At 38.3% G+C, this 15,941-nt stretch overlaps 1 protein-coding gene across 2 annotated transcripts in view; it reads left to right on the plus strand.

Annotated features, from left to right (window-relative positions):
- Window positions 1-15,941, plus strand: part of GIGYF2 (GRB10 interacting GYF protein 2) — a 131,860-nt gene that overhangs the window by 75,012 nt on the left and 40,907 nt on the right. For both annotated transcript variants that reach the window (XM_081241819.1, XM_081241820.1), the window contains 6 exons: window positions 2,581-2,798; window positions 2,891-3,053; window positions 3,142-3,330; window positions 6,316-6,512; window positions 7,485-7,644; window positions 13,968-14,134. In XM_081241819.1, coding sequence (XP_081097945.1) covers window positions 2,581-2,798; window positions 2,891-3,053; window positions 3,142-3,330; window positions 6,316-6,512; window positions 7,485-7,644; window positions 13,968-14,134 — 1,094 coding nt within the window. The remainder of the gene's footprint in view (window positions 1-2,580; window positions 2,799-2,890; window positions 3,054-3,141; window positions 3,331-6,315; window positions 6,513-7,484; window positions 7,645-13,967; window positions 14,135-15,941) is intronic.

Consider the following 15,941-nt stretch of genomic DNA (forward strand, 5'->3'; position numbering starts at 1 on the left):
TGTAAACTGTTTTTATTTATTTTTTAAAATCAAGTTATTAACAAACCATTAGTCTCGGTCTGAGTTAACATTATAACAGGCATTCAGGATGCTTTGTGGCGTTGTGGGTAGGTGGCAACTTAGTGAAGTTTATCTTTGGATAGAGTTATAATGTTTTTACCCCAACTCCTCATTGGCTGCCTCTTGGGTGAGTTTTCTGTCGTTAGTGGGCATTGTTTGCATCACAGTTATTTAGGCAGTTCTCATTAGTCTGTGTCATGGGCAACCAACTGTTATAGTTCTCTTCAAGGCATCACGGCATTTTGTGCTGAGCTTGCCTGTAAGCAGAAGGGTTTGTAGACTGTGTGTTCCTAACAAGCATTCACTGGAAGAATGGACAGGATCTGGGCTGAGCAAAAAGAAAAATTCCAGCTGATCAAAAACAAACAAGGTGAATGTTTTGGAAGATGAACAGTGTTTCTGAGCCCAAACGTCTGATGTTGATTCTGTTGAAGCAAGTTAAAAGTAAAACTTTAGTGTTATATTCTACCACTTACCCCCCTCACCCAAGAGCTTAGATTTTGGGTATATATAGTCCTTTTTTTTTCCCCCATCTTTTCTAAATCTTTCTCTCCAGTATTTGACTTTTTCATGTCATTTTTGTCATCGACTTGACAGTTTTCCAAATTTTTTATCCATATATTTTAAAAAGACAGTTTGGGGGACATAAAGATGCATGGGGGCTGAAAAAACACTGTAAATAGGCACTGTAAATAGGCATTACTTTTTCAACCCAGCATATTAAAAATAAGTCTGATTATATCAGTTGTTATCAGTTACTCTTAACACTTTAGTTAATCCTTTATTAGGCTTTGATTAAAATTTTAAATATCATGATTTTGACTTATGAAAATAGTATCAAACTTTAGTTCTGATATAAGGTCTGTAAAGCAGTGGTCAGTCTTAATAAGCTAGAGATGTTCCTTATCTGCTAAATTTAGTTTCATGAACAAAATTTTATTCACTATTTAAGACAACAAAAAAATTATGGTATATAGTTTTATTAAAGTATGGCTCACAGTTGGCTATGTATAGCGTTGGGAGCATTAAGGACAGCTAAGCACCCACTCTGGGAGGTGAACTTAGGAAACTTGGTTAAGAGGGAAGAATGAGCCACATGCCTAGAAGGATAGATTCCTATCACAGTGCCTACTTAGAAATGAGAGTAGCAGACAGAGTACTCTGGAATCAGCTTCTGATCCTGAGCACTTCTTTGGGATAATGACTCTAGGGTAACCTTTAGGTGGTCTGGGTATAAAATTCCTTCATTTTCATAGAAGATAGTAAATTGTGTTTTGTTGTTGTAAGTGAAGTGTGGGAAGTGGGAGAATAATGTTTTCTTACCTTTTTGTAAGTGGCTTATAAGATGCTACCTGTATTTGGTGTTTTAACATTTTGCCCTTTGGTTTTCAGTTTGATTTTTAGATTGCTGGTTTTAGCAAATTGGGCCTCAGTAGTATAGTAACATTTAACTTTGACTTCATTTCTTTTGCTGTCTCCCACAGAGAAAGTAAAGATATAGTTTAAAACATGTGTCTCTTCTTAAGACTCTCTTAGGCTCAGGTTTGTCAGATTTTAACAAGAACCACACACACACCCCTTTTCTTTAGAGAGAAAATACCTTAACTTGTAGCTTTTGGTCTTAGGCATTCGTTTTTTGTTGGAAAGTAGATGTGCTACATAATATGCAAGGGTGGATTTAGGAATGTCCCTGGGGGTGTTAAATTAAAACTCCCTAGGGAGAGTGAAGAGATGAGAGAAAAGGGAAAGGAGAGGAAGCATGTTATTGTGGAAAAAGCAGCAGAGGATGCGGAATTGGATTCGAGTGCTGCTTTTCATTATGCACGTTACTTCTGCTGTCAGAGGTTTTGCTTCTTAAACTATAGAACTAGGATAGTGGGCCAAATATGATATGTCAGTACTATAATTCCATGACTTTTTTAGGGAATCAGAATTGCAAATGTGATCCTAGCGCTGGTAAGTGGACATGATGAGTTTGATATTATGAATTGACATAATATCATAGTATCCTGGATATTATTATATTATCAAAGGAGCTGGTCTTATCCATAAAGAAGGATATTTTCATCAGAAGAACGAAAATGCTTTAGGACTTGCCAAAGGGAAGGCATGGACCTCAGTATGGAAAGATATCCAGTGCTGTAAGTCTGGGCTAGGAGTGGGCCACGTGAGTGGCCTATCAGCATTTCAGTCAGATATCTAGAGCTTATTAAAAGTATGTACTTTGAAGAACTGTCTTTTAAAAGTGATTTGTTTAAAATTTATCTTTAAAAGCTTTAGAGTATGTTGTGTGGCTCCGTAGTTAACGAAGATAACTACTGTTGTCACTGAGTGATGGTGTATCGTATATAATACTGAGCTTTGAGCTTCGTTTCATTTGCCTAATTTTCTCTTTAGTAGATTGATCCATTTGAAGTTGCCATCAGTTGTAGTTTCCTCCTTTGTTTCCTATCTATGGTTTTCTTTCTCAAATACTGTCATAAAACTTTTCTAAGTTTAGTGTCCTCCTCTTCATCCCAGATGGCCCTCGTTCTGCAGGCTGGCGGGAACACATGGAACGACGACGAAGGTTTGAGTTTGAGTTTCGAGATCGGGATGATGAGCGGGGTTACCGAAGGGTGCGCTCTGGCAGCGGAAGCATAGATGATGACAGGGATAGCCTGCCTGAATGGTGCTTAGAGGATGCTGAAGAAGAAATGGGCACATTTGACTCATCTGGAGCCTTCCTGTCCCTAAAGGTAAGAAATTTGTTTTAAATATTATGACAGGTACTGACCTTCGTCCAAATCCAAATATGCTATTAATCTTTGGCTTAATTTTCTTGCTACAGAAAGTACAGAAAGAGCCTATCCCAGAAGAGCAGGAGATGGACTTCCGGCCTGTAGAAGAAGGGGAGGAATGCTCTGACTCTGAAGGTAGCCATAATGAAGAAGCCAAAGAACCCGATAAGACAAATAAGAAGGAAGGAGAAAAGACAGACAGAGTAGGAGTTGGTAAGGCTCATTTTTGTCCTTTACTTAAAAAAAAAAATCAAACTAAAAGTTTCCTAAGTTGTTAATTTAAGATTACATCATGTTACAGAAGCTAGTGAGGAAACCCCCCAAACGTCCACCTCATCTGCTAGACCAGGCACTCCTTCAGACCATCAGTCTCAGGAGGCACCACAGTTTGAGAGGAAAGAGGAACCCAAAACTGAGCAAATGGAAAAAGCTGAAGAAGAGAGTCGGACAGAAAATAGTCTATCAACCAAAGTAACCAGCAGGGGAGATGGTATGTATTTATGAGAGGCAACAAGCCAAACTTGGATTTTGCTGGGGCCAGTGATCACCGATAAGAGAGGCTTCTGTTTATGCCTCTTTGAACTGCTTCTAGTGGTAAATTATTGGAATAGATTATTTTACCAGTAAACCTTCTCAAACACTGCTTCCCCTGTGTATCTATCTCAGAATTCATCAAAACAGAATTAGAAGCAGCAAAGTAGTATCATTTCCTAGGGTGCTATGATATAGCCACCCTGGTATCAGTCAAGCAAACTGAGTTTGGGATCCTCTGTGGTAGCTTGATTCCCATATCAGATTCCTTTTATGTAATGGCTATATGTGCATCCAGATGACACACCAGAATGCTATTGTTTCAAAAGAGGCCAAGATGAATCTGTGCAAGTCCATCACCTTTGCTGGAGAATAAGCTTAAAGTGTATCTCCTTCTCCAATGTCATTATATTGATTTTAAGTTGCTCATATACCTTAGTAGGTAATATTAATGTTCATTCCCATGTTTCTTCTTGGACATAAAACGACAGTATAATGCCTGATATTGAAAGGTGAATTGATTTATTCATCATAAAAATTCACACCCTTTAACATGGCCTAAGAGACCTTGCATGACCTGGCATCTGCCTCCGCTCCGTGCAGTTTCAGCACCAACTCTCTCTACTTTGTACTCTATTCACCAGCTTCACAGCCTGTTAGGTCCTGAAATGTGCCTTGTTCTCTTGCCTTTGTGCCTTAGCATATGCTGTTCTCTGTGCCTGAAACTCTCCCACCCCAAGTTCCCAAGCTAGGTTAGGTGTCTTCTCTTTCTTCTTAAACAACCAACACTGTTTCTAACATAGCAATACAATATTATAAAATCTGTTTATTCTCTTTTTTGCCCAATAAATACTATTTTGAGAGCTTGAACCAAGGATTTTTTGTTTTTCAGTTTTTTATGTCTGTCATAAAGCTGAATGAATGAATTCAGCAAGTATTTGAATCTCTACTATATGTACAAGGCACCTAGGACTTGTATGCTTTGAGACCTCTTTCATTTTTCAGTTATGACGTGCCCCACCCAAATTACTTGTGGTTCATACTCTTAAATGTACATGCCTGGGGCCTTACTCCAGGAGATTTTAGGGTGGGGTTTGGGAAAGCTGCATAGGTGGCATTAAAGATTGAAATTCTGGATTTATAGTTTCTGGGGGAAATAAAGCATGTGTATCTCAATAACCTAGGACAAAAAGTAATGATATGAATTCATGATTGGCAGACTCCTGGAATGCTTCAGGAATCAAGTGTCTTTGAGCTTGTCTTGGAATAATAAGTAGAATTTGGAGGTAGGTGTAGCTGGATGAATTAGAAGAGGGCATTCCAGTACTAGGTAGCAGTGAAAGCTACAGTGAGGAAGTAGGACTGATCCAGGTATGGGCAGGAAATCAGCTCCTGTTTTTATTTACATGAATTATGAGGTGTGAAAAGGAGGCTTGTGGGAAACACGGTTGGAACATATATTTGACAGCTCTCTGTGTAGGGTAGGTTGTGATGACAGATGGGCTGCTCTGTGACCTGTTGGTGTCCTGAGCAGTCACTGATGTAGGCAGTGCACTTGTAAAGGGAGGTAGTGGCAGATGAGATTTCAAAGTAGAAATTGGCAGGACATGGTTACTGTTGTATATCAGGGCAAAGAAGAGGGAAGAGTCAAAGATGAGTGAGGTGCCTGAGAGGATTATGGTATCCTTAACAGAAAAAGAGTGGAAGTTGAGGAGCACATTTGCGAGGGTAGAGAACAAATTCAGTTACGAACATTGAGTCTGAGGTGTTGATGAGAAATTAGGTAGAGATGGCCAGAGCGCAGTTCTGAGTGAGGGGACTGTAGCTCACTGGGAAGAGTTTAGGGCCACAGAGAGAATGAAAATTTAAAAGATTACACTTGTTAGGGATGAGACGAATTGGACTGAGAATAGAACATGGGTAATTCCTATTTTCAGAGGGTACATAGAGAAGCCAGAGAAAAATCTTCAGAGGCAAGAATAGAGTGCAGGAAAATGAAGGAAGGAGAATGTTCCAGTTTAGAATTGGGAAGATAATGTCAGACTAAGGCTAGGTGATGGGGACGAGGAGGAGCTGTTGGATTTGGGGACTTTGGGTCACTGCTTATCTTTGGGAGAGAAGCTTTTCTGGGGGCTTGGGAGTGCAAGTTACATTGTAGCGTGTGGATGGTGGTGAAGTAGAGACAGGTTGTGTAGACTGTCCTGTTAAGAAGTTTGGCAAAGAAAGGATAGAGTGAGAGGAACAGGCATTTGCAGAAGCTATCTGTAATTGAACAAACAAGGTTTCAAAGGGGAAACTGCAACTGTATCTAATTACTTCCATCCCCCTTTCCTTCTTAAGAACCTGCATACTGAGAGGTTAGAAATAGGAACCAAGACCCAACCTCTTTTGCAGTCTTTATTCTTATTGCAAAGAACCTCCTATACCGTACAGGTAGACTCCGAGAGCTTTTTGTTATCCTACAAAATGTGTTGCATTGAATTATGTTAATAATAACTTGAAATAGGTACTTATTCAAAATAATTGCAGATATTTTTAATAAAGGTTTTTATGCTGAGATGTGGCATCTTCGAGGAGATTTGCAGTGCTATTTAAATTGTCTTTACTATTCAGAGACATGATGTAAGGAAGGGATTGGACTGATTCTGTTTGTTTTCAGGAGGTAGACCTATAACTATTGGGTAGATGCTCTAGTGATACAGGTTGGCACTGTAAAAGGCCTTTCTGGATACCTTTTAATCTTATTTGTTATCATCCTATGCAGGTACTTTTGTCATTCTAGGGAGAAATGCTACACTTCTGCATAAGAAGTAGCAGCAGTGTTCATGACACGGTTCACGTATCTGTTGAGCCCATTTAGTAAGCTGCCCAACTTGATAGTTGTTTTTCATAAGAGTCTCTATATTTTAAAGGATTTTTATCTGTCTACATTTTTTTCCTCTAGAAATGGTTCCTGGTGTCCAGCAGCCCCTGTCACAGATTCCTTCAGATACAGCCTCTCCTCTTCTCATCCTTCCACCTCCTGTTCCCAATCCTAGTCCTGCCCTCCGGCCAGTTGAAACGCCGGTCGTAGGTGCTCCTGGTATGGGCACTGTTTCCACAGAGCCAGATGATGAAGAGGGTCTCAAACATTTGGAGCAGGTACAAATCACGTAATCCTTTTTTTTTTTTTCCCCTCTCGAACTGCCATAAACATTGAAAAGCATTAAATGAATATTCAAAAATGGAACTTTTGTGCGCTAGGTTTTGTGTACTGAAAAAGTTGTTTTTATGTCTAGTATTTATTTTTGTGAGTAATTGTCTTTCAAATCATTTCTGCTGTGTAGAGTCATTATATCAGGTTATTTTTTGCTCTTCTGAGGTTGCCCTTAAGCTGTTTGCTTTTCTTTTTTCTTTTTGGAAATTAATGGAATGCCAAAAATGGTGAATACAAGGCAGCTGTGGATAGGCACTGTGTCTTCTATTTTTTGCCTAAAGTGTAACAGGGAAAATAGTTAAACTCTCAGTATATTACCATCATATTCATGTCTCTAGAGTTCCCTAAGATTTTATATACTATTGTTTATATGTAAAGTAAATGATAATTTGCTTTCTACAAAAGAAATTCTCTTTTCTTCAGGGTGGAGTGGTTGGTGGCAGGAAATGTTGAAGAAAGGAAGAAAGGGGACAGTGTCTTAGTAAAACTTGTAAAAGATTTTATTTGTAATTGTTTCAATTGAACCTTTTGATCTGTTAATGCTCATGTCTTTTATAGGTTTAGTTTATATAACTTAGGATTGTTTATTTGTTTAAATGGCACTTTAAAGTGTGTTGATTAGAAGCTTGGGCTTTGATCCATACCAGCTTGTGTTTCAGTCTCATTTGGGTTTGCTTAATAATTTTGAGACCTTGAGCAAGACTTGACACCCTCTGAGCCTTAGTTTCCCCCTCTGTAAAATGCGGATAGTACCTATTTCATGGCATGTTGGACGAATTAAATTGTTGCCTGCTGCGTTATTTGTACAATGCCTCTCACAGATCAAGTAGTCCAAAAAAGGCAGACAATTTTTATATGTACAAGTATTAATTCAGGATCATTTGTTTCCACATTTCATTTTTTAATTTTTCCCTTAGCAAGCTGAGAAGATGGTGGCTTATCTACAAGACAGTGCACTAGATGATGAGAGACTGGCATCAAAACTGCAAGAGCACAGAGCTAAGGGAGTCTCAATTCCACTGATGCATGAAGCAATGCAGAAGTGGTATTACAAAGATCCTCAGGGAGAAATTCAAGGTAGGTTGTTCCATTCTACTTTAGGTACAGAAGTATGCCATTACCTCCAGATTCTGTAGGATGGTAATTATTTAACGTTAATTTGCATACTAGTAGAACAAAAGTCAGTGCTACCGGCTTTCTTCATATATAGAAGGCTTGTTTATAGGTTCCCTCCATCGTACTTTACAGTTTCAGTGATGGGAGGGAGTCTAGTGAGAACAATTTGAATACAAGACAGAATGTGATGACTAATATGATAGGGTTGTAAACAGTATGCTTAAGACATCCTCATTTCTGGCATGTCAGGTATTAACTAGGCAATTGAGTTTCGTACATTCACTGTATTTCAGTCTCCCTACCATAAAAAAAGATGATGGCAGCCATCTTGGAAAACCTTGGTTGAATGTTTCACTGAAGTGGAGTTGATATCATAAATGAGGAAGAACTATTTAAAATATCTGAAAAAAGAGTACCATATTATAAACTAATTGCTTAAACTATGTGTATGGTGCATAAGTTAGATTAGAATGGGGAGAGAATGCTGTGAAGGACATTGGTTGATTTTTCATTTCTGCTTTTGAAGTTTTTGCTTATAACCTGAAATTGGTTGTTCACTGTATTAGTGTCAGTTTCATGATAATGTTTTACCAAGTACAGCCTGTGACCTCTCTCTATAACATCATTATTCCCCTTCTATCCTCGGTCCCCCTACCCTGCTTTATTCTTCTTCATAGCGTCTGTCACTACCTGGCACTGTATATATTTGTTCATGATCTCTTCACATGCCTGTAGAATCTGTTGTAATTAAAACATATACAGGTGTGTGTTTTAATTTAATTTACTCTGAGATAATTATAGCTTCACAAGCAGTTGTAGGAAATAATATAGAGATTCCATGTACCCTTTACCCAGTTTCCCCCAGTGGTAACCTCTGACAAAACTGTAAAACAGTACCACATCCAGGATATTTTGTTTTTTTTTAAATTTTATTGATTTTTGGCTGTGTTGGGTCCCCATTGCTGCACGTGGGCCCTCTCCTGTTGTGGCAAGCGGGGACCACTCCTTGTCACGGTGCATGGGCCTCTTATTGCGGTGGCCTCTTTCGTTGTGGAGCACGGGCTCCAGGCACACAGGCCTCAGCAGTTGTGGCATGCAGGCTCAGTAGTTGGGGCTCACGGGCTCTAGAGCGCAGGCTCAGCAGTTGTGGTACATGGGCCCAGCTGCTCTGCGGTATGTGGGATCCTCCCAGACCAGGGCTTGAACCCGGGTCCCGTGCATTGGCAGGTGGATTCCCAACCACTGTGCCACCAGGGAAGCCCCAGGATATTGACATATTGATACAGTCAAGATTCACAACAGACTCTGAACAGTCTTTAACAGAGCAAAAGTTTTAAATTTTGATGAAATGCAATTGATCAGTTTTTTTCTTTTATGGATTGTGCTTTGGGTATTAAGAACTCTTTGCTGAGCTTTACATCCCGAAGGTTTTTTCCCCCCAAAATCTATAGCTTTATGTTTTACACTTAAGTTGGTGTTCCATTTTGAGTTAATTTTTATATAAGGTATGGGACTTAGGTCAAGGTTTATTTTTTTTGCCTATGGATGTCCAGTTGTTCTGGGGCCTTTTGTTGAAAAGTCTGTCTTTCCTGAATTGTTTTTATACTTTTGTCAAAGTTTAGTTGAGCATATTTGTGTTGGTCGATTTCTGGGTTCTTTGTTCTTTTTTTTTTTTTTTTTTTTTTTGTGGCCACGCTGCACGGCTTATGGGATCTTAGTTCTCCGACCAGGGATTGCACCCATGCCCACTGCAGTGGAAGCGCAGAGCCCTAACCACTGGAATGCCAGGAAATTCCCTGGGTTCTTTATTTGATCGTTGTTTCTGTCCCTCCAGCCAATACTATGTAGTCTTGGTTACTATAGCTATAAAGTAAGTCCTGATATTGGGTAGACTGATTCCTCTTATCAAAAGAGCATTTAGTTTTTCTAGTTTGCTTTTCCATATAAGTTTTTGAATAATCCTGTCTATATTTACCAAAAATCTTGCTGAGATTTTAATAGGGATTATGTTAAACCTCTATATCATTTTAAAAAAAATTTATTTTAGGGCTTCCCTGGTGGTGCAGTGGTTGGGAGTCCGCCTGCTGATGCAGGGGACATGGGTTTGTGCCCCGGTCCGGGAAGATCCCACGTGCTGTGGAGCGGCTGGGCCCGTGAGCCATGGCCGCTGAGGCTGTGTGTCTGGAGACTGTACTCCGCAACGGGAGAGACCACAACAGTGAGAGGCCCGCGTACCAGGAAAAAAAAAAAAAATTATTTTATTTTTGGCTGCTTTGGGTCTTTGTTGGTGCGTGCAGGCTTTTCTCTAGTTGTGGTAAGCGTGGGCTACTCTTTGTTGCAGTGCGCAGGCTTCTCATTGTGCTGGCTTCTTGTGTTGCAGAGCACGGGCTCTAGGCGCGCAGGCTCAGTAGTTGTGGCACACGGGCTTAGTTGCTCTGCGGCATGTGGGATCTTCCCGGACTAGGGCTCGAACCCGTGTCGCCTGCATTGGCAGGTGGATTCTTAACCACTGCGCCACCAGGGAAGGAAGCCCCCTCTATATAATTTTGAAGAGAATTGACATCTTTACCATGTTGAGTCTTCCCATCGATGAACATAGTATGTCTCTCAGTTTATTTAGATCTTTGATTTCTTTCATTAGCACTGTGTGGTTTTCAACATAGATTCTATACATGTTTTGTTGAATGTATACCTAAGTATATGATTTTTTTGAGCAATTGTATATTTTATATTTCAGTATCTGTTCACTGCTACTATATAGAATTGAGTTTTAGATGTTTGTCTATTCTGTGACATTGCTGAGCTCACTTATTAGTTCTAGGAGTTGTTTCATTAGAGTCCATAGGCTTTTCTATGTAGACATTATTATTGTCATCTGCAAATAGGGACAGTTTTCTTTTTTCATTTCCAATATGTATGCCTCTTATTTCCTTTTGTTGCCTTACTGTATGTTCCAACACTGTGTTGAATAAGAGGGGTGAGAGCTGACATACTTGCTTTGTTTATCCTACTTTCCTATCTTAGGGGGAACTTTAATAATAATTAAGTGGTAATGTTAGCTGTTGAGTTTTTGTAGGTACTGTTTATCAAGTTAAGGAAATAACCTTTATTTTGAGAGCTTTTACCATGATCCGATATTGGATTTTGTCAAATGCCTTTTCAGCATCTGTTGATATGATCATGTGATTTTTCTTTAACCAGTTAAATATGGTAGATTACATTGACTGGTTTTTGAATTTTGAACCAGATTTTCATCCTTGGAATAAACTCCATTTGGTCATGCTGTGTAATTCTTTTTATATATTGCTGAATCTTACTCAGTAATATATTGTTAAGGATTTTTGTGTCTCTGTTCCTAAAGGATATTTTTTAGTTTTGGGGTTTTTGTTTTTTTTTTTTTTTTGGTATTCTCATTGTCTGGTTTTGGTATCAGGGTAATATTAGCTTCATAAAATGAACTGTCACTTATTTCCTCCCCTTCTATTTTATGGAAAAGATTGTTTAGAATTGGTGTTAATTCTCTGTGTATGTGTGTGTGTGTGTGTGTGTGTGTGTGTGTGTGTGGTTTTTTTTAATACTTTGTACCTCTAACCTACCCCTATATTGCCCCTCTCCCCTTCCCTCTTCCCACTGGTAACCACTAATTTGTTCTCTATGTCTGTGAGTCTGTTTCTTTGTGGTTATATTTACTAGTTTGTTGTATTTTTTAGATTCCACATGTAAGTGATATCATACAGTATTCGTCTTTCTTTGATTTATTTCACCAGTCCATCCACGTTGTTGCAAATGGCAAAATTTCATTCTTTTTTTTATGGCTGAGTAGCAATCCATTATATATGTATATACCACATTGTCTTTATCCATTTATTCTAAGTGTTGATGGACACTTAGGTTGCTTCCATATGTTGGCGATTGTACATAATGCTTCTGTAAACATAGGGGAACGTGTTTCGAATTAGTGTTTTTGTTTTTGTTTTGTTTTGTGTTTTTGATGTATATACCCAGGAATGGAATTACTAGGTTACATGGTAGTTCTATTTTTAGTTTTTTGAGAAACATCCATACATTTGCCACAGTGTGTTAATTCTTTAAATGTTTGGTAGAATTCTCCAGGTGGAGACTTCTTTTTTGGAATTTAAAAGTTACAAATTCAATATCCTTAATAGTTACAGGACTATTTAAATTATCTATCTACTGTGAATGAATTGTGGTGGTTTGTTTTTTGATGAATTGGTCCATTTCATCTAAATTTATGTGTGTAGAGTATTCCCTTATTTATTCCCTTATTATCTTTTTGATAAAAGTGTTCCCTTATCTTTTTAATGTCTGCAGTTTCTGTAGTGATAATCCCCAGTTTCATTTATGATATTGATAATTTGTTCATTTCTCTTTTTCTCTTTGTAAGTCATGCTAAATATTTGTTAATTTTACTGATCCTTTCAAAGAATCAGCTTTTACTGATTTTTTCCGCTGTTTTTGTTTTTAATTTCATTGATTTCTGCTCTTATCTATTATTTCTTCTGCATCTTAGGGTTTATTTTGCTGTTTTTCTAGATTCTTGAGGTGGGTGCTTATATTATTGATTTGAGACTTTTTTCTGATGTAAGCATTTAATACTATACATGACTCTCTCAGAGCTTATTTAACTGCATACCACACATTTTGATACATATATTTTCATTGAGTGTATTTTTAAAAAATTTCTCTTGAGACTTCCACTGTTACCTATGTAGTATTTAGAAGTGTGTAGTTTAGTTTCCAAGTGTTTAGAGATTTTCTAACTTTCTGTATATGGTTTCTGGTTTGATTTTGTTGTTGTCGAAGAACACACTGTATACGATTTCAGTTTTTAAAAATCTGTTGAGCTTTATTCACGGTCCAGAATATAGTCCGTTTCGCTGTATGTTCTGTGGGTACTTGAAAAGAATGTGTATTTTGCTATCTTTGGAGTGTTCTGTAGATGTCAGTTAGATCTTATTGGTTGATGTGGTGTTGAATTCTGTAGTCTTTCTGATTATCTGTCTAGTTGTTCTATCCGTTGTTCTCTTTGAACTCCTCAACTTGTGGATCGGTTCTGTGTCTCTTTTCAGTTATCAGATTTTGCTTCACATATTTCGCAGTTTTGTTATTTGGTGCATACATTTTGGTGGATTGACCCTTTATTATTATATAATGTCCCTCTCTGTCTCTGATAATTTTCTTTGCTCCGAAGCCTACTTTATTAAATACTAATATAACCACTTCAGCTTTCTTTTGATTAATGTTTGATATATCTTTTTCTATCCTTTCATTTTATACCTGCCTATATTGTTATATTTTAAGTGACTTCCTTGTAGATAGCCTGTAATTGGGTCATGTTTTCAGTTGTATATATTGGGCCATGTTTCTTGTTGCTCGCTTCTTCAGCTCCAAATTTGGGAAGTGTGAGGTAAAATGAAAACCCAGGGAATTCACCACCAGCTGGTTCCTCAGGCTCCAAGGCCTCTAGTCAGTCTGCTGCCTTCTCTCTACCTTTAGGAGTCTCTTTGTTTGTTTGTTTTATATGTAATGTCCAGGGTTTTTAGTTGTATTTGGCAGGGGGAGCAGGGAGAAGGACATCTCCTCCACCTTCCCAGAGGCGGAAGTTCCAGGGCTTGGTTTTGTTTACTGCTGTATCTTCCTGCCTGGACCTGTGTGACTGGTGTTCAGTAAATAGTTGCTGAATCAATGGTTATTGATAGTGAGTTTGTTAATTTTATGTATAAAATATTCGGTTATTTCTTATTGTAAAACATCTAGAGAATGTTAGTTTTCTTTTTCCCTTACCAAGGCCAGATTTAGTCTTACCCTAGATAAATAAATTATAATTTTTCTTAATTTAATTCATTATTGTTTATATTTTGCCTAACCTCCAGTAAACTCTAACAGAAAATGAAAATTAGAGAAGAGCGTATTCAGCCCTGCGTATTTATTTCTCTGTGCTACAAAGTCTAACAAACACTAACTCTTTTCAGTGTTATGCTTTTCTGACAAATGAACTTTGGAGATTGAGTGAGTTGGAGACACTTATGCTCCTTAAAATAATTAAAACACTGCTGAGAAATTGGGATGTGTAGACATAGGCTTATTTCTAAATTGTTTCTGTTTTGTGATAAATTAAATTAAGATGTTATACAAGATATTTGATAGGTGCCATCTGAAACAAATTGTTACCTCTGGGTGAGGATCAGACCCCAGAAATATTTTTTTCCTCTTTAGCTTGAAAGGATTCTTACTGCCTTTCTGTTTAATTAATGCTATTGTAGGTCCCTTCAATAATCAGGAGATGGCGGAATGGTTTCAGGCGGGCTATTTCACTATGTCTTTGTTGGTGAAGAGAGCATGTGATGAAAGCTTCCAGCCTCTTGGTGATATCATGAAAATGTGGGGAAGGGTCCCTTTCTCTCCTGGACCAGCTCCCCCTCCTCATATGGTAAGTACCTTATGCTTCACCCAGAACACATAGTGGACACAGAAGCACTTACTTCTCTTTGTAAACAGATGTTACATCTAACGAAGAAGAAACTAGTTCCTTGAAAGTAATTAACTGAAATGGCAATGGGAAGTCTGAGTCAGAGACTACATACCTAGCTATAATGATCTTTTCAAAACTCAAATACCTGTGTACCTGTGTCCGTCTCTCTCTCTCTCTCTCTCTGTCCCTCTCTCCCCCTCTCCCCCTCTCCCTCTCCCTCGCGCACAAACACACACTCTCTCTCTCTCTCTCTCCCTCCCTCTCTCCCTCTCCCTCTCTCCCTCTCCCTCTCTCTCTCTCTCTCTCTCTCTCTCTCTCTCTCTCTCTCTCTCTCTCTCAAGAAACAGAATCCTGCAGTAGCTTTCCAGCAGGTGTTGAAAGAAGAACATCTTATCCTGGCCTCCCTACCAGGTCATGCATGTTCTGGCTCCTTACCTTTCTAAGTTCATTTCAGAGCTTTTACCTTTATCTGCTGTGCTTCAACACAATTGACTTAGAGTTTCTTGTCGCCTCTAGTTAGAATGCGCATTCTCCTCTCCATTTATTTGCCTCTTGCTTTCTGACTTCTGGAGTTCTTAAATTTGAGTTTTGCCTTAAAGCAAATGTTACTAATATAAAATTCCACTGCTTCAGAATATTTTGAAGACTTTTTAATTTTTTTAACATTCGTTACTGACATTTTAACTAAAAATTAGATCATAACGTAACCCTTCTAGTATGCTGACCCTGGAGTACTTTTGAAGGTGAAGTCTTTTTGCAGCTGCTCCTGGGCCTCTCCCTGTTTAGTTCCTTTTGGGGGGCTTTGGATCTGTGCCTCTCTTTTGCTTCTCCAGGTTGGAGTGTCTGGTTGCTGGTCATAGTCAAAAGTGGCCATAGTCAAAAACCTTTAGTGTGAACACTGGATTTCTACAGTAATATCCATTGATTTACTCACCAATTATATATTGAAGATCTGTGCCAGGGCTGTGTTAGGTTCTTACGTGATGAAGATGAATGTCAGTCACAACGTCTGTAGCCAAGAGTGTTCATAAGTGAGAACAATGGCTATCAAACTTCTGATCACAGCCCATAGGGGGAAAAAAAAAGATTTTTATGTCACTACTCTGTATACTTATTAATGTGCAGGTATATCTGAAACAAGTTTCACAAAACATTTGGTGCCATGTACATATTTTCTTTCCGTTTCTTTTCTTTTTTTTTCCAATATGTAAATGTTGATCTTGACCTAGTAATTGATTTCACAATCCAGTAATTGATTTCACAATCCACTGATGGGTTGAGACCTCCTATAGTTTGGAGAGCAATGAAAATTCCTAGGTGAGGGGAATTATTCCTGGCATTTCTGTTGTAAATCCAAAGAAAAATTGTATTGTGTATTACTGTATATAAATTATATTTTTACCACCTACTCAGAAATTGGGATGGGTTTTTATCTTGCATGTTTCAGCGCTGAAAGCTCATCACTTAGAGCTTGGCATGCTTGCTCTAATCCATTTCCTGACTTCCAATTATAGGGGCTGAGCCTCAGTCAGACACACTTAAGGGGAAAATCCATGGGAAGCTCTGCTTCCTGTCAGGTATTGCCTTTGCCCTTAAGTTAATTTTAGACTAACCTAGTGTAGCTTCTATCCATGAATATTTAATAAGAAAGAAAAATGTCCTTGAATTTCAGATGAACCTCACCCCAAGTAAATCATATATATTAAATGTTATTTTCCAAACTATAATCAGTGTGCAATAAGGATATAAACTGTTCATTAATGAT

Source organism: Mesoplodon bidens (assembly GCF_964165515.1).
Source record: "Mesoplodon bidens genome assembly, chromosome: 8".
Classification (NCBI taxonomy): Eukaryota; Metazoa; Chordata; class Mammalia; order Artiodactyla; family Ziphiidae; genus Mesoplodon; species Mesoplodon bidens.